Source organism: Molothrus ater, chromosome 12, assembly GCF_012460135.2.
Source record: "Molothrus ater isolate BHLD 08-10-18 breed brown headed cowbird chromosome 12, BPBGC_Mater_1.1, whole genome shotgun sequence".
Taxonomy (NCBI): domain Eukaryota; kingdom Metazoa; phylum Chordata; class Aves; order Passeriformes; family Icteridae; genus Molothrus; species Molothrus ater.
The window spans coordinates 20431152-20457026 of record NC_050489.2 but is presented as its reverse complement, the minus strand read 5'-3'; the positions used below and the strand labels follow the sequence as shown (position 1 = coordinate 20457026).

Here is a 25875-nt window from a genome sequence, read left to right as displayed (position 1 = left end):
CCTAGAGACTCTTTTCGCTCTTTTTTTTTTTTTTTTTTTTTTTTTAGTAGGAACACTAAAGGATGTAACAACTGAAAACTCCACAAGAGGTCTCAGACTCTGCAGGGTTTGTAAATTATTGTTTTTGCCAAAATCTCTGAAGTTTTATGATGCTGAATAGCAGCACAAAACCTTCAATTCCACCCAAAATACCATTTGGTATTTTGAAATACCAAAATATTACCACTATGTACAGAAATATACCAAAACCATGTGGGAACAGTGAAAAAAACAAGGGGATATAATAGTGCTTTAAAAACTGTGAGATCACCCTCAGCAACTTTGATATTTTTCATGTTAGTAACTCCTCCGTGTAGACTCTGAAGTAACAGCCTCTGGTAATACTTTTTTTTTTCTTTTTTTTTTTTTTTTTTGCTAGAAATAAAGAGTTAAAGACAAAGTTCCGTGCCAGCTGCTGCCCCTGAGGTGCAAAAACGGGGAGGGGGAGGAGGGGTTTTAAAAAGCGAGGAAAAGAGGAGTTAAAAAAGTGGGGGGGGAGAAAGAGCAGAGAGGAGTGAAAAAGAGAGGAAGGCGGTGAAAAAGAGGGGAAAAGGGGAGGATGAAATGAAATAAAGGGGGAAGAGGGGAGGTAAGAAAGAAAGGTGGGAAACGGGAGGGGGAAAAGGAGAGAAGGTGGGGAAAGGGGGAAAAGGGGGGGAATAAAGAGAAAAGGGGGGGAAAGAAAAAGAAAAGTGGGGAAAAGAAAGGGAAAGGGGGAAAAACGGAGGGGGAAGGGGCGGGACCGCCGCTGAGGGCCGCCCCCTCCCCGCCCTGTCCCCGCCCTGTCCCCGCCTCGGGGCGGAGCAACGCCGCAGCCCAAGATGGCGGCGGCACCCTCCCAAGATGGCGGCGGCACCGTGGCACTATGGCGGTGTTACCTCCTCAGGATGGCGGCTGCCGCGTCCCGCCGTGGCCAATCCCCTCCGAGCATGGCGAGCGCACCTTCCCAAAATGGCCGCGGCCCCGCCCCGCCGGCGCGGCCCCGCCCCGCGCGCTGCACGCCGGGCTCGGGGCGGGCTGAGGCGCGGCGCCGGTCGGGCCTGCTGCGGGCGCGGGCGGTCGGAGCGAGCGGGGCCGGGCCGGGCCGGGCCGGGCGGGCGCCATGCCGGAGCTGGCCGTGGATAGGGTGGTCGTGCACCCGCTGGTGCTGCTCAGCGTCGTCGATCACTTCAACAGGTGCGGCCGGGCGGGAGTGGCGCCGCGGCGCTGAGTCACGGCCGGGCCGGGAGCGGGGCCGGGCCGGGAGCGGGGCCCTGGAGGAGCCCGGGGCCGGGAGGGGACCCGGCTGAGCGGGAAGGTCCCTGGGCCGGGAGGGAACCCGGTCCCTCCGGCACCCCGGGTGACTGGGGCCTAGTCCCGCTCCCTGCCGCCGATGCCGAGCGCTTTTAGGGCCAAAAAGAAAGCCCTGGATCCCCGGAGGCGGCCGAGCCCGCGACGGGTGACGCTGGGGTCGGTCGCTGCCCGCTGCTCGCAGGCAGTGTCGGTGTCGCGTCCCCCGTGAGTGACATCGGTCCGTCCCTGGGGACAGGCTTTGGTTCCGAGGGCAGCGGAACGCCCTTTTGTGGCTGTAAACACAAGCAGTGATAGCACAATCATAACCCTCCTCTTCCACCCCCGCTGTGTCACCTCCGACACGGGGTGGGGGTCCCTTCTCCCTCCTCCCCGTTTGTGGCAGGGACTGACAGTCGTTTTTCCTTTTAGAATAGGAAAAGTGGGAAATCAGAAGCGAGTGGTTGGAGTGCTGCTGGGCTCCTGGCAGAAGAAGATCCTGGATGTGTCCAACAGTTTTGCAGGTGAGTTCGGGTGTCCTGCCCTGTTCCAAAGCCACTGAATGATTTAGTGGATGGATTGTGTTGGGGGTTTTGAAGAAACCCCTTAATCCATCCATGTACAAATCACCTCATACCCAACAACAAATGCAAACTGCTGTCAACCCCCCTAAGTAAACCTCACTCTCCTTTAGCAGCCAAAAATACCCAGATCCAGAGCATTTCAATAAACATTTTCATTCAGGAAGTTGGATTCTTAAACGCTGGTGTTTTGTTTTACTCCCAGTACCCTTTGATGAGGATGACAAGGATGATACTGTGTGGTTCCTGGACCATGACTATCTGGAGAACATGTATGGAATGTTTAAGAAGGTCAATGGTGAGTTGAGATCTTCTGACAGTCAGGGATACGCTCCCAAAAACTTTCAGGGCTGTGGAAAAGGAAGTTCCTATTAATCACAGAATCCTTAAGGTTGGGAAATACCTATAAGATCATCAAGTCCAACCATCAGCCAGCACCGTGTTCTCCACTAACTGTGTCCCACATCCACACAGTTCTGAACACTTCAGGGATGGGACTTGCATTTCGAGATGTCAGATGTGCAGGCTATCAGACCCTGAGAGCCACACAATTAACAGAAGCTGTTAATTACCAGGAGAAAAGCTGTGGGTCAGTGACAGTGATGAGTGAGTGCGGTCACTGCTCAAGCCATGGCCTTGTAATCCACTTCCCTCTCCTCCACACAGATCAGACTCTCACCCTCCATCAGCCCACCCAGTCTCTGCCCAGGTCTCTCTGCTGGGGCCTCCCTCAGTTCTGATTCCAAATCCTTTCTGCTTTTGCTCAGCCAGAGAAAGAATCGTGGGGTGGTACCACACGGGCCCGAAGCTGCACAAGAACGACATCGCCATCAACGAGCTGATGAAGAGATACTGCCCCAACTCTGTAAGTGGGGCCACCTTTGGCCTGGGGGGTTGTTCTTGCCTCTCTTTCCCTAAAAGGGGCATCTGGGAAACCCTGTCCCCCACCTTTGTTGCCGGTGATACAGCTGTAAAGTCATTGAGGAACTGGGATCAGGAGTTTTTTGAATCATTGTCTCAGTGCCTGAGGTTACGCCTCTGAGCAGCCTTGTGCTGGTGCTGAGGAGGGAAGAGCTGCCTTGGGTAATTTTTTCCTAATCCTTGACTGAAATCCAGTTCTCTGCACATTTTCTTTCTCCCCGAGGTGCTGGTGATCATTGATGTGAAGCCAAAGGACCTGGGGCTGCCCACAGAAGCCTACATCTCCGTGGAGGAGGTCCATGATGTGAGTGTTCACTGGGTGAAGTGTCACAGTGACAGCTGGGAGCTCTGGGAGGCTGCCACTCATGGGTGGCACTGGCTGCAGGTGCTCCCAGGTGTGCCCAGTCATTGTGGGCCTGCCCTGAGCAGCTCACTCCTCACTGAGCCCCACTCAGACAAACAGCACCCAGCAGTGACTCACTGCAATTGTGGCATTTAAATTATTCTGGATGCGTATAAAATATTGGATCTTTCTGCCTTTCTGAGGCCTTCACTGCAGAGCAGGAGCTGCTCTCCCAGAATGCAATGAGGTTGGATCAAGAAAGAGAGAAATAATTGTGATATTTAGAATTTCAATTGCTCCCCCCCCAGGCACAGACCAGCAAAATGCAGAAATGGGAAGTTAGCCAGAGCAGGAGAGATTGCTGGGGCAGTCAGTGACACTGATTAAATCAAGGACATCCCAGCTAGAGCTGTTCCTCTCAGATCCTTGTGGCCTGTGTAGGGCTGCTTTTCTGGTTTCCTCATCCCCTGGCTGAAATGCCCCGTTTGTGTGTCCCTGTAGGACGGCACCCCGACCTCCAAGACCTTTGAGCACGTGACGAGCGAGATTGGTGCCGAGGAGGCCGAGGAAGTGGGTGTGGAGCACCTGCTGAGGTGAGGGGACAGCTGTCCTGGGCCCTGCACCTCAGACACGTGGCATAAATCCTGGGAGCCTGGCTGCCATCAGCCCCGCTCACACGGCTGGAAAGGCACAAGGGCTGAGGTTCTAATCCCGATTCTCTCTGGGTTTCAGGGACATCAAGGACACCACGGTGGGCACGCTGTCCCAGCGGATCACAAACCAGGTCCATGGCTTGAAGGGACTGAACTCCAAGCTTCTGGACATCAGGAGCTACCTAGAGAAAGTAGCCCTGGGCAAACTCCCCATCAACCACCAGATCATCTACCACCTCCAGGACGTCTTCAACCTGCTCCCAGACGTGAACCTGCAGGAGTTTGTCAAGGCCTTTTACCTGAAGACCAACGACCAGATGGTGGTGGTGTACCTGGCCTCGCTCATCCGCTCCGTTGTGGCCCTGCACAACCTCATCAACAACAAGATTGCCAACAGGGATGCGGAGAAGAAGGAAGGACAGGAAAAAGAAGAAAGTAAAAAGGAGAGGAAAGATGAGAAGGAGAAGGACAAGGAGAAGAGTGATGGCAAGAAAGAGGAGAAAAAGGAGAAGAAATAAAAGGTGTAGCTTTTTTATTTGTAAATTAAAATTCTTGTAAACTAAATCCTTGGTGCTGGGGTCTTGTATGATGTGCTTAGCACTCTGCTCCTCCTCACCCAGGCAGGGTTGGGGGAGCCACGTGGAGGCTTTTGATTATGCTGTTATACAGCACTTCTTCCCCCAGTGTGTCTTTGGGGGTGTTGAGGCCTCAGCTCACACACACTCTGCTCTCACTGAGCATATTCCCATGTTCAGGGCTAATCCTTTGCCATCAGCCAATTTTGTGCACCACAGCCATCCCCGTGTTTAACTGGCTCTGTGCCCCAGCCCCTCGGGGTGTGGCACAGCTGGGATGTTGTCGCTGCTGTCACACCTCTGCCTCCCTGGCCAGCTCTAGGGGCTGCAGGAGGCTGTGAGCCTGGGGAGGCCCTGGGGCCATCACTGCTGACACAGACCAAGCAGGGACAAAATCCATGGGATTTGTGATCCCAGCGCTGAGCTCCAGATGCCATTATGGCCCTGGAGCCCCAGCCCTGCATCGACCCCACGCTGGGAGACACACAGTGACCAGGACACGCGCAGGGGGAGCCAGCACACAGGCACACCTCGGCAGCTGCTTTGTCGTTTATTGCACACGAAGCCGCGCGGGGCCGTGCGGAACCGGCCGTTCCCAGCCCAGAGCCCTTGCAGGGTCCCGTCCCCACAGCCCCCAGACACAGGGACACAGACACGCTGGGTCTGTCACCCGCACACACGGGGAGGGACAGAAGTGACAGCCAGGTGATCCTGCCCTCCTCGCTGCAGAGGGAACACAGGAGTGTGGGCAGAACCCAGGATCCGAGCGAAGGCCGGCAGGGCCCCGGCAGTGCCCGGAGCCCCCGGGGCTGCTGTGGAGCACCAGCTCCGAGCAGAAACCACATCATTTAAATACAACTGCCCAGGGGCTGCACATGGGGACACGCTCAGCCAGGCTCTGGCTCCAGTGGCTGCGGATCTGGCCTGGCAAGGGGCTGTCCTGGCACTCAGATGGTGCACAAGAGCCCCTCAGAAGCATCGTCTTGGGGGTCCCTGTCACTGTTGCTGAATGCACTGGCTGCAGGATGGGGCCCAGAAGTAAATGTGAGAGCCATTTTCTCCCTCACCTGCCACTACCAAAATGCCATGAAAAGGCAGAAAACAAGAGGGGGAAGAAGAGCCTCTACCAAACACATAACTGTGTCTGTGGAGAGGGCTGGGGAGCGCCGGTGCCCCCCGTGCTGCCCCCCAGCCCCTCTGCGCCAGCCCTCGCAAGCCAAGCCCTCGTGTCCTCCTCTCCATCACACCTCGGATTTCCTTAGGGAAGCACAGCCCCGTTCCCCCGGGGCAGTGTCAGTGCAGAGCTCGCCCAGGAGCAGAAGCCACATTGTCCACAGGGGCCCGTGCACATCCCGGGGAGGGCTGGGCCCTGGGCACCGGCCGGCAGCGCTCCGGGAACGCGCCACAGCTCCATCACTCCTGTCCAAACCCTTCCGTCTCCTCGATGGCGTAAAGCAGCTTCTCCTTCAGCTGTTCATAGCTCTTGTAGGGAGGGAGATCCAGGCGGTTGAAGCTGGGGAGAGAGCCGAGGCTGGGCCGGGCCAGGAGCAGCAGTCCCAGCCCATGGGATGGAGCCCCGTGCAGCCCCGCAGAGTTGCCCCTGTCCCCACACTCCTGCCAGGCCCAGGGGCAGTCACTTACCATGTGTGACTCCGTGGCAGCCACGTCTCTTTGCCAACTTTATCGATGCAGAATTTCTGGGGCCCGTTGCTGCCTGTTAATGAAGAGCACAGCAAAGCTCTTTACACGACCAGGAGCTGAAAAAGAAACCCCTCCCACACACCGAGATCCACCATCATGGCCCTACAATCCCAGGGTCACACAGGGCATAAATCCCTGGCAGCAATCCCTGCCTGTTTGCAGAGAGGATGTTCAAAAAACAGAGAAAGCAAAAAGCAGCACAGAGGGGCAAGAGCACCACCTCTGAACACAATGGTTCCATACCAAGTGCTAAAACTCATTGATCTGTAAACCCTGAGGATTGTGCGAGTCCATCCAAGAGTTTTAAAGGACCTGGCACAGCAAGTCTGAGTCAGTGAGGTGGCTTTTTAACACAGTGGGAATGCTGGAGAGATTCCAGGGGGTGGAAAAAGCTAATATGCCAGCAAGAACAACTGAGTGGGTTAAGCAAGCTGGTTGGCTTAACACGGATGCCAGGAAAGTCAGGGAAAGGCTGGTATAGGCCCCAAAAAGCAGTAAATTAAAGGAGGAGTGGAACCACACTGTGGTTTTCTGCAAAAGAGGCTTTGTCGCACAAGAATGAAAATTGAATCAGAAATCCAATCTCATTTAGACTGAGATCACAAACCAGCCCAACATAGTTAACCCTGGTGGGACATCTTTGGTCACAGCCAAAGAACATGTGTGGAAATGGCATAACACCAGAGCACTGTGCTCAGACCTCCCAGCTGCTCTGTGCTGCTGCGAGCTCTGTGTGGGGACAGGGACAGGAAGGTGCCACCCCCAGGACACACCGATGAGCTCAGCAAAGCCCCCGACGGGCAGGCGGCAGGTCCCCGTCACGAACTGCAGCAGCCGGATCCTCTTCTCGTTGTCCATCTCCTTAACCACCTGCAGCAGGGACGCAGAGCTGAGCGGGGTCCTGGTCCCATCCTGCAGGATGGCTCCTGCCAGGGCACCCCACGCCCTCAGCTGGGCTCAGACTGACCTGCCAGAACCACTGGATCTGTTTGCTGTTCTTGGTGTAGTGCCTGTAGATGGTATTTTTCTGCCAGTCGTTCATGTCGATCTCCTGCATCCCGCACAGCATCAGCTGGGGACAGGGGACACTCAGCAGGGGACAGACAGAGCCCTGAGCCTGTGCTCTGAGCACCAGCCCTCTGGTGCCAGCCTTCACCTGGCCCAGGTGCCAGCACTGAGGTGTCTGGCGCAAATTCCTCCCATCCAACGGGATGTTCTCTTCCCAATGGACCCAAGGAGCCACCCCCAGACCCAGCACCCGAGGCTGTCATCAGCCAATGGGCACAGGGCATGAGCAGGGTCACCACGTGCCACTCCCATCCACACCCCCACCCCAGGTGCCAGCTGACCTCCAGCTCCTTCTCGTCGAAGTAGCGCAGCCACTCCAGCGGCACCACCTCGTTGAAGCCGTCCAGGAACGCCTTGGTCTGCTCCTCCACGCCCCGAGTGAACCTCCAGTCTGTCAGCAGCCTGGGGAGGCAGAGGGGTCGGCACAGAGCCAGCACCGCTGGCCTGGCCCAGGGAAAGCCCAGGATCCCTCCCACCAGCAGGGAGGGCCCCGGGAGTGTGGGGAATGGGAGAGGGGCTCCCTCAAAGCACCAGGGCTCCCCTCAATTCCCACTGCTGGGGTTCTGTCTCTGCCCCCAAACCTGTGAGCAGCATTCAGCCCCAAGAGCGGCCTTAGGAGCTCCAGGGGTGCAAACCACATCCCCTGGCTGGAGCTGAGCTGGCCCTGGCAGCCCCCAGGCAGGCAGGGGGAACAGCCATGGGATGGGAAAGCAGCCTCAGCCTCTCTCCCCTCTCCTTTTTCCTGAAAGTACTGGCAACTGCCCAGCCCTCAGCAATCCAGACCGCAGCAGAGCTCGGCCAGCCGCGCCAGCCCGGGCTTGTCACAGGCCACGTAGCCCAGGGAAGCGGCCACGTCCCAAGCCCCACGGTCCCACCCCTGCAGCCACCGGGGGCGGGTGCCTGACAGGACCCTTGAGACAGCCACTCACATGATGTACTCCTCCTTGTTCTCCTCCGTCACACGGATGCTCTCACCACCCTCCTTCAGCTCGTGGGTGGTCACCTTGCCCAGGATCTCCATGTCCTGGATGAAGTACAGCTCCAGGCCGCACTCCTCCAGGCTGTTCTCCCTGGGGGGACACCGGGATGAGATTCCTGCTGGAGGCACCCAGCAGCAGTGAGGGGCTGTGGGGAGAGCTCTGCAGGAGGGAGGGCAGGCACTCACTTGGTCCAGACGATGGAGTTGTAGAACTCGGGGTCGATGGACTCCAGGTCCTTCAGCGTCGGGCGCTTGTTCAGCATCCGTTTGTAGAAGGGCAGCGTGAAGCCGGTATCGATGAACTTCCCGTGGTACAGAGCCTGGGCCAGGGAGGGGACACCAGGTCACAGAGAACCCTGGGACACAGCCCTGGGGCAAGACAGTGCTCCAGCCCGGGGCAGCCACGGGGCAGAAGGGATTCATTCAGGGGTTCCTGAGCTATGGCACTTGCTCCTGGCTGGCACACATGGAGGGGAAGGGTGGGCTGCCCCAACAGCACTTCCCAGGCCGGGTGGGCTGCAGCCCCTCTCCCTCTCCACGGCAAATTCCACTGCATCTCCCTCTCCCCTCACAGCTCTATTAAGAGCACTTGTTTAAACAGAGCTGTGCTGTGGCTTCCCTGAATCCCTGGCTTCCAGGAGCCCCGAGGCAAAGGCAGCCAAAAATAATGCAGACGCTTGTCTAGAACGGCCCAGCGGTGAGTAATAGTCTGGGGTTTTATTGGTATCCTGCGAGGCGGGGCAGGGCAGGGCAGGACAGCGGGGCCGGCGCCGCCCCCGCGCACACCCTGTGGGGCTGCGGGCCAGGGACCCTTCCCGGGCTGGGGGAGCCCAGCAGCCCCCCTGCCAGCCCGGGGCACACTGGCCTTGAGCAATCCCACACAAACGGGAGGAGCTGCTCCGGAGCCTGGGCAGCTGGAAAATCTCACACTGCTGGGACTAAAAATAGTCCCTGGAGCTGCAGACCCGACAGTACCTGGGGTGACAGCCAAAGACCTGGAGCCATCCATCCCCGCCACAATCCTGGGAAACCAGGTCTCCTCTGGCCCCACAGCCATTCTGTGGATTTAAAATGCATCACCCCACCACACCCCCTTAAAGGCCCATCTCCCCCTGACCCACACGTGTGCAAGAAGGGGCTCAGGGAGGGCAGCAGTGCCAAGCCAAGCACAGCTGTGGCACACGGAGCTGCCCCTTGCCCTGCTGACCACACTGTCCCCTGCTCTGCAGGGGGACACAAACCCCTGGTGCCACCCCCAGCTCTCACCATGGCGATGAAGCGGCCGATGAAGCGGAAGTAGGTGAGGTGGTCGGGGTTGATGGAGGAGGCAGGGTTGATCTGCAGGCAGTAGTTGTTCTTGCCTGCGTACTCAAAGAGGCAGTACATGGGGTTGAGCACCTCATGGGACAGAAGGAAGAACCACTCCCTGGAAGGAGACAAGGGAACACGGTGACAAGCAGCTCAGGGAGGGGACAGTGTGTGTCCTTGCACCAGCGGGTGCCCACCCCAGGCAGGTGTTGGGCACTGGTGTGACTGGGTGAGGCTGTTCCTCTCCCCAAGGTGCTATATGGGGTTTGTGAAGTGTTTCTGGAGATGCCAGCTTGCTGCAGGCCCCACTCAGAGCATTGGGAACCTCAGCAAGTGCCACACACAGTCCCAGCTGGGCTGTCCCACACACACACACACCCTGAGTGCACCCAGTCCCTCCGCACGCACTGCCCCAGGAGCCCCACGCCAAGCTCGGGCCAGCACCATCCTGGCTTTGCTCCCCCGGCCGTGCAGGCAGACAGGAATCCTCAGACGTGGAGGCAGCCCCGGCATCCTGTCCGTGGTTCTACCCTGTGGTAGAACAGCATGACGTAACCTACCATAGGGTAAAACCACTGGCAGGACACGGAGAGAGGTGGAGCAGGAGCAGGAGCCGGGGTAGCAGCCCCATGAGGGGAAGCAGGCGAGCGTGGGGTGGCAGCGGGCAGGGACACGGCAACAGAGCTCCATGGAGATGTCCCAGCTGAGCCAGAGGGGGCTCCCAGGGACACTGGACCCCCTCCAGCCAAGGCACAGCCCATGCCCTGTGGTAGCATCATCCCAGCAGCAGGGCTGCAGCAACCACATCACACCCTGTCTGCCCTGGCACACACTGACTGTCTGGGAACACCAGGGCCTGTTTGCTGCAGAGAGACGAGGCCACTCAGCCCATTGCCCCCTCAACTGAGGACAGCAGGGGAGCCCCAGCTGGGTCCCCTGTGCTCTCACTGCCAGGGACGGGCTGGGATGATGCTTTCAGGGTGTTCCACCACTCCTAAAAGCCAGTTGCCCATTTGAATGCCCCTGGACTCCTCTGCCTGAGTGCCGCTGCCTCGTGTGTGTGCTGCCCACAAGACACAGGGCACAGGCAGGGCACGGCCCTGTGGCCCAGCAGGCCACGCTCACCTGGCGATGCCACCGTAGTCCAGGCCCTCCTCCCCGCGCATGATGATGTACAGCCGGCGCCGCAGGTCGTACGGCTTCATGTTCATGATCTGGGGACGAGCAGGGCAGTGTCACCATGGCCGGGGCCAGCTGCACTCCTGCAGGCCAGCTGCACTGCCCCAGCACCTCCCTACCTGCTGGAAGGAGTCCTCGAAGAGCGTCTGCCGAGACACGCTGATCTTCACGTGGCTGGGCAGCGCGTTTGACTGCAGGCGGGGCAAAGGCACAGGGCTGTGTGAGGCTGGCACGGTTCTCCTCACCCACACCTGCCCACAGGGCTCAGGGCACCCACACAGCTGCTCACAGCAGCTCTACTCACGTGGCAGAGGAAGCGGAACTGGTGGTACTTCCAGCGAAAGCTCCGGTCGTAGGCGCCGGGGGAGCCGCCGTGCTTGCTCCTGCCAAAGCAGCAGGGCCTCGGTCACACCCTGTGCCTGCCCTGAGCAGCCCCCGCCAGGAGCCAGCTGGGATGAGGGTCACTGGGGCACAGCTCTCCTCGGTCAGAGCCCACAGGAGCCCCCAGATGTGCTGCTCAGGGCTTACCCAGATTCGAAGCCCGGGCGCGGGTCCTTGAAGGTGGTGGTGCGGGTGTTGTGGTCCACGAAGTACCGCACGCTCTCGTTCGTGTACTTCATCTCCCAGCCCGGCGGCAGCGGCGGCTCCTGGATCATCCTGCTGGCAAGGGAGGGCTCACCAGACAGGCCCTTTGGGGGCCCCCTCAACTACAGCTCTGTGCCAGGCACAAGGGAGGATTCATGGGACTGGAGAGTGACTGTCCACACCCCGGGAGAGGAGTCCTGCCTGGGCAGCACTCTGGCCATGGCCATGGCTCTGTCAGAGCTTCCCCCCTCCCTCTGTGGGACACATGGCCTCAGTGCAGGCCAGTCCCTGGAGAACTGCACCTTCCCAAACCCTGCTCCCTCCACGGCCACCTACCCCTGCGTGCGAGGGTCTTCCCACTGCGTGGTCCGGGTGTTGTGGTTCACGTAATACACTCGCCCATTGTCCTGTCTCTTCTCTAGGAGAAAAGGGATAGAAAGCGTTAGCTGGAGTCCTGAGAACAGCCCTCCCCTTCCCAGCTCACAGGAAATTTGTCAGCTCCCCCATTCCACCTCCCTGGCTCATTTGGAAAAGGCAGGGTAAACCCCACACTCCTTCTGCGTGCCTGAGCTGCCTCAGCCTGGCAGTGCCAGCGTGCAGGAGGTGCCAGGGCAGAGGCCAGCACTGCCACTGACCTGCCAGGCCAGCACAGGGGCTGTGCTCAGCCACACACCCTCCTGGGACACACAGCAGTGTCTCTCCACACGGATCCACAGGTGCTTTCCCAAACTGCCTGCATGGCCTTGCTCCAGTGCACACGTGTGTGAACACACACACCCTCCTGTGTGCACACAGGCACAAAACAGCTCCAGCACACACCCAGCCACCCCTGCACACACCCCCTGCCTCCCCAGCACTGTGTGTGCCCCACACCTCCTCCTCCTTCTCCATGTACTGTGTCACTCCCGCATGCTCAGCCTTGCACCATGCAGGCAGGGACACCTTGTCACCTCCCCGTGCCCTTCTGGACAGTGCCAGCCCCTTGCTCCATCTCACTCCTGGACTGTGGGCAGCAGCCCCCAGATGATGGCCAGGACTGCATCCATCCCAGGGATCCCATCCATCCTGGGAACCCCCACCCCATGGTGCTGTGCCCGCCACGCTGGCGCTGGGGACAGGTCCCTTCTCCTTGCTGATGGAGAGGGGACACCCAGCAAGGGCTCCACCACCACCCTCATAAAGACACTGCCCCTGCAGACTGCCTGAGCAGCCTTGGCCCCTCTGTCCTGCTCCAAGCTGCCACAATTTTAACCCTTCTCCTGCTCTCCCTGGCTCAGCACAGCCCAGCTGCACCCACAAGCATCCCAGCCTGCCCTCTCCAGGGATGTTCTCACAATGGAGGGGTTCTCTCTGTCCTGGGGGTGCCACAGGGACTTTTCAAAATGTCCCAGCACACAATGCTTGGGCCAATTGGGGATGACCAGCTCTGCTCCTACGAGCTCCCAGCCCTGCTCCAGACCCAGGCAGAGCATCCCAGGAGGCAGCACGGCAGAGAACAGATCCCTGCTCATCAGAGGAGAGGTCCAGGGACAAGCAAGGACTTCCACCCCCGTTGGGGATCTTCCCCACTCCAAAGAACAATCACAAGCACTTCTGCATTCAGCAGCTGAGAGAGACTGGGAACTCCTCCAGAAAAAGGGGAAGGCAGGGGGAAAAAAGCTGAATTTCATATAAGAGATCGCTGGAGTCACAGGCAGAGTCAGTCCCACGTGCAGCCCAGCACAGGAGTGCTGGCTCCATGGCCACCCTTCACCCTTCCCAGTAACGCCAGGCACGGGAGCGAGGGAGCTGCTGGCACCCCTCGGGACGGGCAGGGTCCTGCTGCGGGTGGCAGGAGTGTCCCCCGGGGGCCGTGCAGGGCCAGGTGAGGCAGTGCAGTACTTACCCCAGCCGGGAGGAAGGGGCCCCAGAGGATCATTGTCGGACGGGGCTCCGGAGGACTAGAGAGAGCAAAAACACGGAATAAAGCCCAGAGCCGGGATGGCTGGAGGAGCAGAGCGCAGAGGTGAGCCGGCCAGCCCCGCTTCCACTCGCCTCTCCTCGGCCCACAGCTCCCAGGGAACTAAAAAAAAACTTGCACACTCAAGAGGGGTTAAAAAAAGAAACAAAAAAAAAGCAAAAGCAAATAAAAAAATAAACTGGGGAAAAAAAAGCCCAGAAGCTCAGCCTAAGCAGGGGCTGGGCAGCCAAGGGGCAGCGGGGCAGGGGCCAGGGGCTGTGCCGGCCGAGGGCAGCGGGACGGCCCGGAGGGCTCTGGACGTGCGCGGCTGCTCGGCGTCCCCTGCACATACACCTCCAGCCTCCTCCAAGAACCACACACAAGAGGGGAAAAAATATCGCAGGCCTTTCCAATGAAATCATTCCCACAAGCGCTGTCCACGCCCCGCGCTTCCTGGCGGGCCGGCGGCCCCCTCCTCCGCGGGCCGGGCCGGTGCGGGATGCGCCCTCCGAGCCCCCGCCCGGCCCTCACAAAGCGCCTTTCTGCGGGCACCGGGGCTGCCCCCGGCCCTCACAAAGCGCCTTTCTGCGGGCACCGGCCCTGGTGCTGCCCCCGGCCCTCACAAAGCGCCTTTCTGCGGGCACCGGGGCTGCCCCCGGCCCTCACAAAGCGCCTTTCCGCGGGCACCGGCCCCGGGGCTGCCCCCGGCCCTCACAAAGCGCCTTTCTGCGGGCACCGGCCCCGGGGCTGCCCCCGGCCCTCACAAAGCGCCTTTCTGCGGGCCCCGGGGCTGCCCCCGGCCCTCACAAAGCGCCTTTCTGCGGGCACCGGCCCCGGGGCTGCCCCGGGGCTGCACACCCCGCCCCGGCCCCGCTGGGGATGGAGGATCCCCGGGGTCCTGGGCAGGAGAGGGCTGGAAGGGCTTCTAATGGTTAAATGAGAAACGCATCGTTACCCAAAAGGTAAAAACCCATCTGCTGGAGGGGGGCTGTGTCCCAGCTTCCCGTGCTGGGATGGAACAGAGTCACCTGGGCACAGGGAATGCACCCGCAGCCAGACCTGGCCCTCCTGCCTGCAGCCCTCGGGGTGCCAGGGCCCCCCACTCCCAGGAAGGCACCAAAGCCTGAGTGGGTACAGCTTGTGGCAGCCAGCACCCTGAGGATGGCCTGGCATAGTCCGTGCCCCTCTTCGAGCTCTGTCTCTTGTACCCACCCCCTGTGCCAGGACTGAAGTGGCCAGCACAGCTCAGACTGGGGCAGTGTCCACTCCCTCCCTGCCAGGACAGGCTGCCCACACAGGCACCCGAGTGGTGTCCAGGGGCACCACCTCACTGGCACCTCAAAACAGCTAATGAAAGCTACCAGGGCAGAGCTCCTGCTGCTCCCCACAGCCCCTGGGAATGACCTGCCCCTGTGCCAGAGACCTTTTGTGCGAAGGATGTGGCACTGGGGCATCTGCTAGGAGAACAGTCCCTGGCTTCACAAGAGCCCCCCAAACTGTGCCTTTGCCAGGCTCTGCCCCACTGCTCATCACCCCACTGCTGTGCCCTCCAGCAAGGGCAGAGGGATGCTGGAGGCAGAAGCAAATCAAGCAGAAAGGCCCTGTGGGGCAGGGGGCAGAGCAGGAGCCATCACTGCTGGCAGCAGAACTCGAAACAAAAAGTACAATCGTTTCATCAGGCTAAATTTGGAGCCCGAGCCCCTCCCTCGGCGGAGCGTGGCCAGGACGAGTCACAGGGCCTGGAGCAGCTCCAGGGCTGGGCTGGCAGGGAGGAGGGACAGCCCAGAGCCCGCTGGGCACGGTGGGAGCCCTCCCAGGGGAGCCCCTGGTGCAGGCAGGGCCAGCACAGCACTGGGGGTCCAGCTCTGCCTGTGAGGCTTGGAAGGGTTGGAGAGACATCCAGGGAGGGACAGGCAGGAGAGGAGGGGGCTGAGCTGCTCCCGCAGCCCCGGGAGTGGCCCTGGTTGTGTCCCTCACAGACAGCACTTTGCACTACACCCCCTCCCCGAGAGCAGCTGAGCTCCTGGATGGAGCCCACTCCAGTGCCAGCTGGGACCCCTGGCTTTCTCTGAGGAGGCAAAAGTCAATGAGAAGTTGGTCCCTGTACACTGCCCACCTTCCCTCCACAGCTGTTCACCTGCCTCTGGCACAAGTGCAGGTTCACCCCTGCATGGGGCCGGATCGCTGCTCCAGGAGGCAGAGCTGCTCCAGCCTGGCCCTGTCCCAAGCACTGCTCTCCCTGCAGCCCACAGTCACTAACACCACACCACATCCATGGCAAAGGTATGGCCAGGACAGGTGTGGTCCCTGCTCAGGAAAAGAATGGCTGAGACCATTCCCTGAGCAAGGAAACACAAATACTCAGCCCAAACCAGGAACAGGGGAAAGCAGCAGATGAAGCAGGAGGATGCTGGCAAGTCCAGCTTGTTCCCTGCACTCTCTGGTCCCTGGCTCCTGCAGCCCTCCCTCCCCACTTGTACCCCAGGCCTCCAGCTCCAGGATCCAGCCACGCTGTCCTCAGCCCAACAGAGACCTGGGGAGGGATGAGCTCAGGCCCCAGAGCCTCCTGTCCTGCTACACACCAGGCTCCCACGGCTCCCTCAGCTCCAACAGCAGGTTCTGCAGCCCCACAGGTCAGCAGCAAGGCTTGTCTGATGGGAGCCACAGCAGAATGTGCAGCTGGCCACATTGGCACTGGAGAAACCTTGGGGACAGGCTGCTGAGGACACCTCCCACCACCCTTCAGGGCCATGCAAGCTGGTTTATAAAAAGCAGCACGTCACTCCCCCAAGGCTCCCATCCAGGCACTGCTCTGAGCTCACACAGACCCCACAGAGCCCAGCAAGTGCCTTCCCCTCCCCGTGGCTCCCAGGCAGCCCCGGTGAGACCCTGGCTCTCACCTGGTACAGGAACCTCTGGCTGAAGTGCTGCATGGCCCCTTGCAGCTGGTTGCGCTGCGACTGCCACTGCTCGTAGTTCCGGACGTACTCGGCCGTGGGGCGCTGCCACGTGGTGGTGCGGGTGTTGTGGTCCACGTAGTAGTACCTGCCCCGAGGATCCACGCGCTTCTCCCACCTGGAAGCACGCAAGGAATTGTCACTGTGGGGCTCACGCCGCGCGGGTCCTGACACCCTCCGACACGAGGGCTCCGTGCCCAGCTCCAGCACAACCACTGCTCTCACACCTAAAGGGGCTCTTATGACCGGGACCCACCAAAAGGAAATACACAGGATGAGTAACTCCTTGAGTAGGTCCTGCAAGGGCACACGAAGCCTGACAGGATGCTGGGATGCAGCAGAGCTCCCACCAGGATGCCATGAACACCTCTCCAAGACAGTGACTGAGCCAAGGCCTGGAGCCCCCAGCCCCTTACCCTGGAGGAAGGGGTCTCTCCCATGTCGTGGTCTTGTTGTTGTGGTCTACATAGTAGACTCTTCCATTCGGCAGCTCCCGCTGTTCCCACCTGCAAGGAAAACAAACTCATGAGGCAGGTGGTATTGCTGGCACCAAGAACATTCAGAGAGCTGCCCCTGCTGGGTCAGGGAGCCCAGCCCCTCACATCCTTGGCACTCCAGCCTTTATCTGACAGCTCTGCATGGCACCTACTCCTGGATGGAGACTCTGTGAGAGGGGCTGCAGCACTCTGCTTCCTCAACAAGCATAACTGGAGCATAAATTCCTAATTTCCCCCAGAAAGGTCAGCATAGGATTTTACAGAGGGTCAGTTTTATGCCCTGTGTTTCTGATGTTTTTGTTTGGTTTCTCTTCATACATCTTCAGAGGGGAGTGTTTGAATTAGGGCTGGGGCTGGGATCCCTCCCTGCAGCCCTGGGCTTGCTGCTGACAGCTACAGCTTAAACATGTGTGTGGCCACAGGCTGGGGTGGCCCTGAGGACAGCCCAGGTGACAGCAAGCCTGGCTTCACAGGGCCACGCTGCAGCCATTCTTTGTGTGAATTCATTCATGAATTTACCCTGGCAAAGGTGAATGCTCTGTGGAGCCTGTGCTTCTTGTCAGCTTTTATCCTGCAGCAGAGGAGGCGAGCCAGCAGCTGCTGACAGATAAAGTGTTCTCCTGCCACACTTGTGCTCCCACAGGCCTCTCTCCCCATTCAATCATCTGTCTCAATTAATCACCACAAAAAGCTCTAGGAAATTAATACACCAGCTTCTGTGTGGCAGCAGGGGAGCCAGCCCAGGCTGGCAGGCAGCAGGCAGCCCTGGGGATGGAGCTGCTCTGAGTGCTGGTGCCCCACAGCCTGGGCTCATCCCAGCTCAGCCCCACAGCTCCAGGGACAGCAATGCCATCACCACAGCTCCAGGGACAGCAGTGCCATCACCACAGCTCCAGGGACAGCAGTGCCATCACCACGGCTCCAGGGACAGCAATGCCATCACCACGGCTCCAGGGACAGCAATGCCATCACCACAGCTCCAGGGACAGCAGTGCCATCACCACGGCTCCAGGGACAGCAATGCCATCACCACGGCTCCAGGGACAGCAGTGCCATCACCACGGCTCCAGGGACAGCAGTGCCATCACCACAGCTCCAGGGACAGCAGTGCCATCACCACAGCTCCAGGGACAGCAATGCCATCACCACGGCTCCAGGGACAGCAATGCCATCACCACAGCTCCAGGGACAGCAATGCCATCACCACGGCTCCAGGGACAGCAGTGCCATCACCACAGCTCCAGGGACAGCAGTGCCATCAGCACAGCTCCAGGGACAGCAATGCCATCACCACGGCTCCAGGGACAGCAATGCCATCAGCACAGCCACACACCTGCAGTGACACAGCTCAGCTGCACTGCAGCCTCTGTGGAGCCAACTTGCACATGTTGCTTCCAGTCAGCAGCAGGGGACCTTTCTCCTCCCTGGAACAGGTCACAGACACCAGTGGGTGTCCCTGAGGGAGAGTCCAAGGCAGCACCTGCTGTGCCCCTGCACCATAAGGGTGAGGGGCTGCCAAGCCTGACACCACCCTGTTTCCTGGTTACAAACCAGGAACTTGGTGCTTCATAAGCATAAAAGCACCAGGACAGGTAAAACAAGAGTGAAATCTCTAAAGAGAAAATCAGCACAGCTGGGGTGTCCTAAGACATGAGCAGGTCTACTCCATGAGATGAATGGCAGAAGGTGCCCAGGCACTTTTAAGGCAGTGGAACTGCCCTGGACAGCCCCTCCAGTCTCAGTAACAGCAGATGCTCTGATCCATACAGCTCTGAGGACTTGGAAGGTACCATTCCTGCAGCTGTAGAGACCAGGATTCCCATGATGAGAATTCCTCCAGGTTTCTGGATCCCTCTGGGTGCACTCATGACTGCAAAGAGCCACCTGGGACTGGGGAGAGCTGCTGGTGGTGGCAGCTACTGCCTGATGTCCCCTGTCCCCACCTCACCCCCTATAAAAACACTGAGGAGCTCACAAACTGCTCACCAGCAGCTCCTGGGTGATGTGAGGAGTGAATCTGCGAGGGCTGCCTCACCCTGTGAGCCAGGGGTGATGAACTATTGCTGCCACACAGAGATGGGGACACTGGGGACCATCCTTGCTCAGACCAGCTTGCCCAGCTCCACACGGCCCCCAGCATGGGAGATCCATGGCTTTGGGAGCACTGGATGGTGGGGTGGGAGCTCTCCCCACAAGCACCACCAAGCACCCAACATGCCAGTCCCTGCCAGCTCTCCTCCAGCTGCCCACAGGCTCTCAATGGCCATGGATGCAAGGAGGCGCAGGCAGTGGGAAGTGGCAGAGCTGAGGCAGCCCTGCAGTCCAAACAAAACGCCCTCCTTACGTAAGAAACCACAGCCCTGGGCTCTGCCAGGCAGCATAAAGCACCTCTTTGTGCCTCACACCCCCCGCCTGTCCCACACAGGATCATCATCCCTGACAGGATCCACAGCCAGCGGCCCCCTCCCCTCCCCTCGGTGCCAATCCACCCTGGAAGGCCAGCAGCAGAGCTGGGAGCCCAGGCTGGGACCCCCGAGGCCTCGGGCAGCACACACACGCCCGGCTCCGCAGGCAGGGGAACACTGCCCAGGGCGCGTGAAGGAGCCTTTGGGCACTGTCGGGCTGGAATTACTCAGAACTCCTTCCAGCCCTCTCCAGCCCCCAGGACAGACTCCCAGTTGTGTGAGGGATGCCCTTGAGCCGCCACACCTGGTGCAGATGTTGAGACACAGAGATCTGAGCACAGCAAATCGCTCGGGATCCCCACATGAACCCAAGCGTCTGTCAGAGCCCAGAACGAGCAGGGAGGCTGGGGCCACCCTCCAGAGGCTGCAGTGAGAGCTCCCCACGCTCCCAGGGAAGGAAGGAGACACTCAGGCATGTCGGGAGGGACATGCCTGGCAGCTCTGCAGGGGACTTTGCTCCTGGAGGGGCAGAGCAGGAGCCACCCCCATGGGCCCTGCAGTGCTCTCACAGCCAGCCCAGCAAGGGGCTCTCCTGCAGCCCCATCTCCCAAGCTGGGCCCCAAACCACCAGTCAGAATAATTCTGTGGTGAGGGGAGCCCGCCAAAAACCAGCCTCCCTGGATCAGGGCTCAGGAGAACTGCAGGAGCTCATTTACACCACCCCAGGGACACAGTGTTGTGCAATCCCAGTTCAGCAAATCCCCATTAGCCCAGGACCTGCTCTGGCAGCTCCCTGGAAGGGCTCACACCATGGAGACCTCAATGCATTCAACTCCACACTCTCCTTCACCTGGGAAGCCCTTGATCTCCGGTCTCCCCTGCCCAGGCCAGCACAGCACAAGCACAGCTCGTGCTGCCTTCTTTCCCCCTGCAGATGCCACGGCCAGCACAGAAGGTGCTAATCAAAGGTGTCTCCAGAGACCCCAGATTCCAGGAGCTCAGCCCAGAGAATCCTCACCACCCCTTCAATGTTCCTCTCCATCCAGCTCCCAAAGCACAAGAGCTTTATCCTCCTCCCTGCTCTGACACACCGATTCTCTGGTGTGAGCTCCCCAGGAAGATGGGCAAGGAGGACAGGGCCACCTTTCCATGTGGCTGGGCCAGGTAAACCCAGCCTGGTGTGTCTCAGAAAGCAGTGCCCACAGCCTCCGGAACCCAGGGCTATCTGCAGGCTTCCCCACCCCGGCAAAGAAACAACAGCCTGTTTCCAACCCAGGTGGGGAAAAGGAGACCTTCAGTCTACCTGGTAGGAGCAGAAAGGGGCATAAGCTCTGGCTGGAATAAAGGCCTTTTTGAGAGCACTGGACTTTTCCAGCTGCCTGGAAACAGGAAGCGCCCAGGCCAGGAGAACAGAAACCCTCACACTCCTGTATAAAGGCACAGTGAGCCGTTAACCCTAATTACCTGTGACTGACACGCGAGCGGGGCCCTGACCTTCCAGGCATCGCCTCAGCCAAAGCAAAATAAACAGCTCCCTTCATCCCAAACACAGCCCAGTTCACCCCCCGCCCAGAATGCAAGGGCTCTGACACAAGGGGAGAACGGTGCAGCTGCAGCACACTGGGGGCTGAGCCCAGACCCGACTGCTGCCCCCACCCTGAGCCAGCAGCTCCCACTCCCCTCCAGCCCCTTCCCAACGTCCCCTGGAGGAGGAGGAGGATGAGCAGCATCTGCACCAAGGAGAATGAGCATCACTACTCAGGAGTCCTGCCCCCCTGTCCCCAGCAGTGACCAATGCCTCTGTGGTGTCCCTAGAGCATGTCTGTGCCCTCCTGCTCAGTGGGAGCTCCCTGAAAATCCACACTCAGTCTCCTGTGCGTTTCCCTCTGACTGATTCCTTGAGCAGCCCTGTGAGAGCAGAGGGCTCTGCTGCTCCACGGGCACAGATGCCACCCCAAACTGTTCAGTGCCCCAAACACCCAGTGGGCACAGGCCAGGCGCCAGCCCAGAGTCCTGGACAGCAGGCAGGGAGCACTGGCTGTGCCAGGCAAGGGGCACAGGATCCCCAGCACCTGCCCCAGGTCCTCCTTGTTCAGCTGAGCACCAGCATCTCCAGCAGCTCCTGGGGCAGCTCTTTCCCTCCCTCGAACAGCCCCTGATCCCAGCACACAGCAGTGTCCCAGCAGGTTCCTGTCCCCCCTCTCCCCACAGGCAGAGCTTACCCGGGGGGCAGAGCTTACCCGGGGGGCAGAGCATCCAGGGCGAGCACGGCTGCCCGGGCCGGGGGGGCACTGGGGCCCGAGGCCGCCTCCTCTGCCTCCCTGGAGCCGCTCAGGGCAGGAGGGGCAGGAGCAGAGGAGCCCTCGGCCGTGCCGGGCGCCGCCGGGGTGGGAGCGCTGGCCCCTGCTGCCGGCCTGTCCTCGTCCATGTCCACGGCAGCCACGGCGTCCCCGTTCACTGCGGAGCAGAGGGCAGGAGGTCAGCACGGGGAGGGCACCAGGGCAGCAGGTCAGCACGGGGAGGGCACCAGCAAACAGAGCACGTGGTGGGTGACAAGCCAAGCATGGCACTCTCAGTGCTGCCAGCCTGCAGCAAAGGCAGCACCTGCTTCACACCCAGACCCCTCTGGCAACCACTGCCATGGCCTCCATCCTGAGATGGTGCTTTGCATTTCTGCCCAGGGTCTCTTCTGTCACGGAAACATGCTGCATCCCAGACGGGAACTCGGGGAAGGAGAAGGAGCTCCAAAACAGTGGGTACAGCATCTCCCCTGAGGCAGAGTGAAACCCAGGCTCCACAAGTCAGCAGCACTGCAAAGAGCTAAACGTTGCTGGATTCCACTGAACCTTTGGAAAAGGGAAGAGACAGAGCAAAGGAAAACTACAAAGAAAACTGCTGAGGAGGAAAATACAGAGCAAAAAAATGAGAGGGAATTTGTTAGAGGAATATTTATTGGATACCAAAACCCTGAGACCTGGCAGCCAAGCTGAGGAGGACCCTTGGTACAAGATATCCTGGCTGGAGTGGTAAAGCAAAAGTTTTATAAAAACCCACGAACAAGGAACAAAGCAGTGAGGGATGCGGACATATTTCCAGGAGCTAGAGCTGAGAAACATAAAAAACTGTAAGGGAAGCCCAAACAATTAGAACCATTGTAGGAAAAAGCAGTATAAACCCTCATGGAAAGGAGACTGAAGAGCTACAGATGCTCTGTAGAAGAGACAGAATGAGACCCACCAATGCACAGGGACAAAATTCCCAGGCACTACAAGATGCATCATGAATCTCAGCAGAGACTCATTTTCTCCCCAGTGAATATCCCTGAGCTCTGCCCCCACCTCCCACGAGCACTGGTCACCTGTGCCGTTGGCCGTGCTGGTGGCCGTGCCGTTGGCCACACCGTTGGCCGTGCTGGCGGCCACGCCGTTGGCCGTGCTGGTGGCCATGCTGGTGGCCACGCCATTGGCCATGCTGGTGGCTGTGCTGGTGTGCTGTGAGCTCTTGGCCTGCTGCCGGTGCCGGCTCCTGGCACTGGGACTTTGCTCTCCGCTCCCCGCGTTCCCCCGGGCTGCTCCGGCCGCATGTCGGTGCGTCCTGCAAGGGAGGGAGCACAGGAGGTGAGAGACATCACATGGAAAACACCGCTGCTGCCTTTTCACCTGGGCTTCTGCTGCTTCCACCCAGCACAGCCACTGCTGTCCCCTGGGAAAGGCCAGGATATGGTTCTGTGCCTCTGCTCAGGGCAGTGCCTGGAGCTTCATGCTGCCTGCTCAGACCCGCCCACAGTCCTGGCACACTCCTGCTGGTGGCAGAGAGCCATGGAGGAGTCACCTGGGTGACACCACCTTGCTTTGTTCACAGGTGGGCACTCCACATGCCAAGGAATGGCCCCGGATGCTCACAGCCAGACACCTGCTCACCACAGTGGATCCCAGCTTGCTCCATCCACCCCTGCAGATCCCAGGAGATCCCACACCAGCCCTGGGTCCTGCACCATGGTGGGGACCCTCTCCAGTGCCTTGTGCCTGGCTCCAAGCCTAGCGCAGAGGCAGGGGAGGAAGGTGCTCCCAGGGCAGCCGTGGCCTCCAGAAAAGGAGGGAACCAGCAGTCAGGAAAGGTGAGAGCTGAAATCACAGCACGAGTTGTGTCCAGCTCAGGTGCAGCTGCTCCATCTCCTGGGGGTCACCTCCACCCTGGAGCTCACCTGCCACCATTCTCCATGGCCAGGGCAGCCCAGCCTTCACTGGCAGAGCACCTGCAGCCCCCCCAAGCAAACGCACTGCCTTGGACCATCCAGGGCCCCAAGGCAGCACAAAGGCATTCCTGAAAAAGCTGAATTTCACCTTAAGAATTCATTCCTGTGAGTGAGGAGGGGGACAGGGCAGGAGGGGAGATGCTGTCATCCCAAATCTGGGGGGCCTGAGCAGCAGAGGCAGAGCCCAGGCACCTCCACCCAGGCTGACAGCCCAGGCAGCAACCACGGAGGGTAGAGACTGCAGGGAAAAGGACATCGGTTTCTCCCAGCCAACATCTACCTTAAAAGGGCAAAACCCACAAACTGTCCCCAAGTCTCAGGGCTGGTGCTGGGAGGGGACAGCAGCTTGGCAGCTACAGGGCACAGATCAGTCATGCCACTCTCAGCAGCTCCAGCAACTGGAACCCTCCCACTCGCTCCAAAGCTCTCTCCTTGGGGAGCGGCTCATGGCAGGGCTGGGATTGGGAGGAGACATGGGAAAGCAGGAGATTTGTTGAAAATAGATTAAATGAGAGCCACGGGGAGAGCACGAGCTGCTGTGACCACTTGGGTGAGTCACAGACCCCCAGCCAGGGGCTCCTGGAGGGGCTCCTCAGACACTCAAACTCCAGCTGGCCCCCAGACACAGCTCCGTGCTGGGGTTTGCTTTGGCCACCAGCACCCAGCAACATGGGGCATCTGTGGGGAGAGAAGAGGCTGCTCTTCCCCCATCAGGAGGTGAAGGGGGCCCCTCACTGCCAGGGCTCAGCAGGGCACACTAGTACCACCCACCTCCCTCCCAAAAGCTGCCTGGGACCTCTCCCCACAGTTCCCCCATGGGGAGGCCAAAGGCAGCACAGCCCCCAGAGCCCTGGCCAGAGGGGAGCAGGCAGGTGCCACCAGCCTGTCCCACTGGGAGCAACCTTTCTAGCATGGGATGGGTCTGGTCCCTGCCCTCCTCAGCACAGATGAGCTCAGAACTGCCCAGGGAGTTTTTAGAAACCAAAACAGGATGTTTCCAGGCTGCCAGCTGGCGGCACAGGGTTACCAGCCTGAATTAGCCAGCCCAGCCCTCCTACGAGTGCTCCCATCTGGGCATTGTCTTTTAATAGACACTGGAAACAAACCCAGCAAGGCCACAGAGCGCGGCGGGATGGGAGCGTGTGCTAAAATAGGAGCAAGAAAAAAACCAGGCAGAGCACGGATGGGAATAGGTGGGGTGGGATGGAGAGGGGTGTGTGGATGGCAGCCCCTCTCCCACACCAGGGACAAGACTCTGCCGTCCCCCATTGACTCTGGGACCTTGGCCAGCTGCCCCACTGCCCCTCCTGGGCTGAGGCCAACGAGTAAAGTGGCATCAGCCAGGTGCCATCAACCCTTCCTCTTCCCCTTCTGCCAAGGTGGAGTCCCCTCGCCAGGGTGGCCAACACGGACCCCAGCCAAGAAGCCCAGGAATGGCCAGTTCCTGCAGCTGGGATGGCCAGAGGGTCCCTCAGGAGATGCAGCAGAGGTGGCAGCATGTCTTGGCCTCACTCAGCACATCAGAGCCCAAGCTGTGGCCGAGGAGGAGGAGGGCAGAGCAGAGGCTGGAGCCAGCACTGGCTCTGGGGAGCAGGGCACAAGCTCTGGGATACAACCAGGAGAGCCTCAGAGCCATGCAGGCAGTGAGAGCACAGCCCCCAAAACACAGAGCTGAGAAATTCCCCCTGTTCCTGCCAAAGGGGGGAGGCAGCCACATCCCCCTGCACCCAGATGAGAGAAGCATGGAATAGTTTGGGTGCCAAGGGATCTGAAAGCTCATTCTCATTCCAGCTCCTTCCATGGGCAGGGACACCTTCCACTATCCCAGGGTACTCCAAACTCCGTCCAACCCGGCCTTGGACACTGCCAGGGATGGGGCAGCCATGGCTTCTCTGGGCAACCTGTGCCAGGGCCTCCACAAACAGGGGCTGTGCACCCATGGCCCCAGCTCTCAGCCAGAGCTCCCTCTCTCCCTGCACAGACGGCTGTGGAATTTCACACCCAATCACCAAGATTAGCAGCAAATCCCAAGATGACATTTGTTCAGGAGAAGAAAAAGAAGCCCTGACCAAGCAATTTCCCTTGCAGGGACAGTGTGGAAATAGCTGAGGAGCAAAGAATGCCCCTTTTCTTCCCATCCTGCCGCTGAGCGACTTTGCCAGCATCCATCACCAAGCCCAAGAAAATAAACACGGCTCTGTGTATAAACACAGCAACCATCAAACAACATTCCCAAGTGCAAGGGACCCACATTCCACCCTGGAGTGTGCAGCTGCCTCCTCTGTGGGTACAGAGAGCAGTGCTCTGCCCCACGGAGCAGCACCACATCAAACTGAGCAGGTATGTCCAGAGCAACCCCAAATTCAGGTAGTACAGCATGGATTGAGAGCTAGCTCAGAGCTTTCCACAGCAGGGCAGCCAGGGGATATGGCTGATGGCAGGCACACCTGGCAGGTGTCTCAAGGTGCCCTGCACAAGCCCTGGACAGACGTCACCACACTCAAGGTGACAGCTGAAGCAAACTCCTCACAGCCAATGGGCAGGCAGTGGGGAATGGGCAACAAGCAGTGCCCAGGCTCAGCCTCCCAAACCAGGATTTTCTTTGCAGGTTTTCTAGCACC

The 25875-nt window shown here is 59.6% G+C and overlaps 2 protein-coding genes across 2 annotated transcripts in view; one reads left to right on the top strand and one right to left on the bottom strand.

The window, feature by feature from the left end:
• The first annotated feature begins 1079 nt into the window (after positions 1–1079).
• PSMD7 (proteasome 26S subunit, non-ATPase 7) lies at positions 1080–4370 on the top strand. The gene is made up of 7 exons (XM_036390277.2): positions 1080–1215; positions 1741–1832; positions 2095–2187; positions 2657–2754; positions 3034–3114; positions 3655–3746; positions 3886–4370. Exons 1-7 carry the CDS (start codon positions 1142–1144, stop codon positions 4322–4324), a joined length of 969 nt encoding a protein of 322 aa, XP_036246170.1. The 5' UTR covers positions 1080–1141; the 3' UTR covers positions 4325–4370.
• Positions 4371–4914: 544 nt separating this feature from the next.
• The window catches only part of WWP2 (WW domain containing E3 ubiquitin protein ligase 2), a 31329-nt gene continuing 10368 nt past the window's right edge, over positions 4915–25875 (bottom strand). Inside the window, exons 7-24 of the mRNA XM_036390276.2 lie at positions 22358–22593; positions 21240–21456; positions 16514–16603; positions 16041–16215; positions 13087–13141; positions 11538–11619; positions 11145–11273; positions 10921–10999; positions 10736–10807; positions 10563–10651; positions 9396–9555; positions 8316–8449; positions 8080–8220; positions 7432–7552; positions 7050–7154; positions 6856–6952; positions 6023–6095; positions 4915–5894 (exon numbers count right to left, since the gene is read on the bottom strand). Coding sequence (XP_036246169.1) covers positions 5795–5894; positions 6023–6095; positions 6856–6952; positions 7050–7154; positions 7432–7552; positions 8080–8220; positions 8316–8449; positions 9396–9555; positions 10563–10651; positions 10736–10807; positions 10921–10999; positions 11145–11273; positions 11538–11619; positions 13087–13141; positions 16041–16215; positions 16514–16603; positions 21240–21456; positions 22358–22593 — 2155 coding nt within the window. The 3' untranslated portion in view covers positions 4915–5794. The remainder of the gene's footprint in view (positions 5895–6022; positions 6096–6855; positions 6953–7049; positions 7155–7431; positions 7553–8079; positions 8221–8315; positions 8450–9395; positions 9556–10562; positions 10652–10735; positions 10808–10920; positions 11000–11144; positions 11274–11537; positions 11620–13086; positions 13142–16040; positions 16216–16513; positions 16604–21239; positions 21457–22357; positions 22594–25875) is intronic.

Coding starts and splice junctions, on each gene's coding strand:
- PSMD7 (XM_036390277.2), top strand. CDS start 1,142: ATGCCGGAGCTGGCCGTGGATAGGGTGGTCGTGCACCCGCTGGTGCTG. Junction 1,216..1,740: donor GTCGTCGATCACTTCAACAG/GTGCGGCCGGGC, acceptor TTTTCCTTTTAG/AATAGGAAAAGTGGGAAATC. Junction 3,115..3,654: donor CCGTGGAGGAGGTCCATGAT/GTGAGTGTTCAC, acceptor GTGTCCCTGTAG/GACGGCACCCCGACCTCCAA.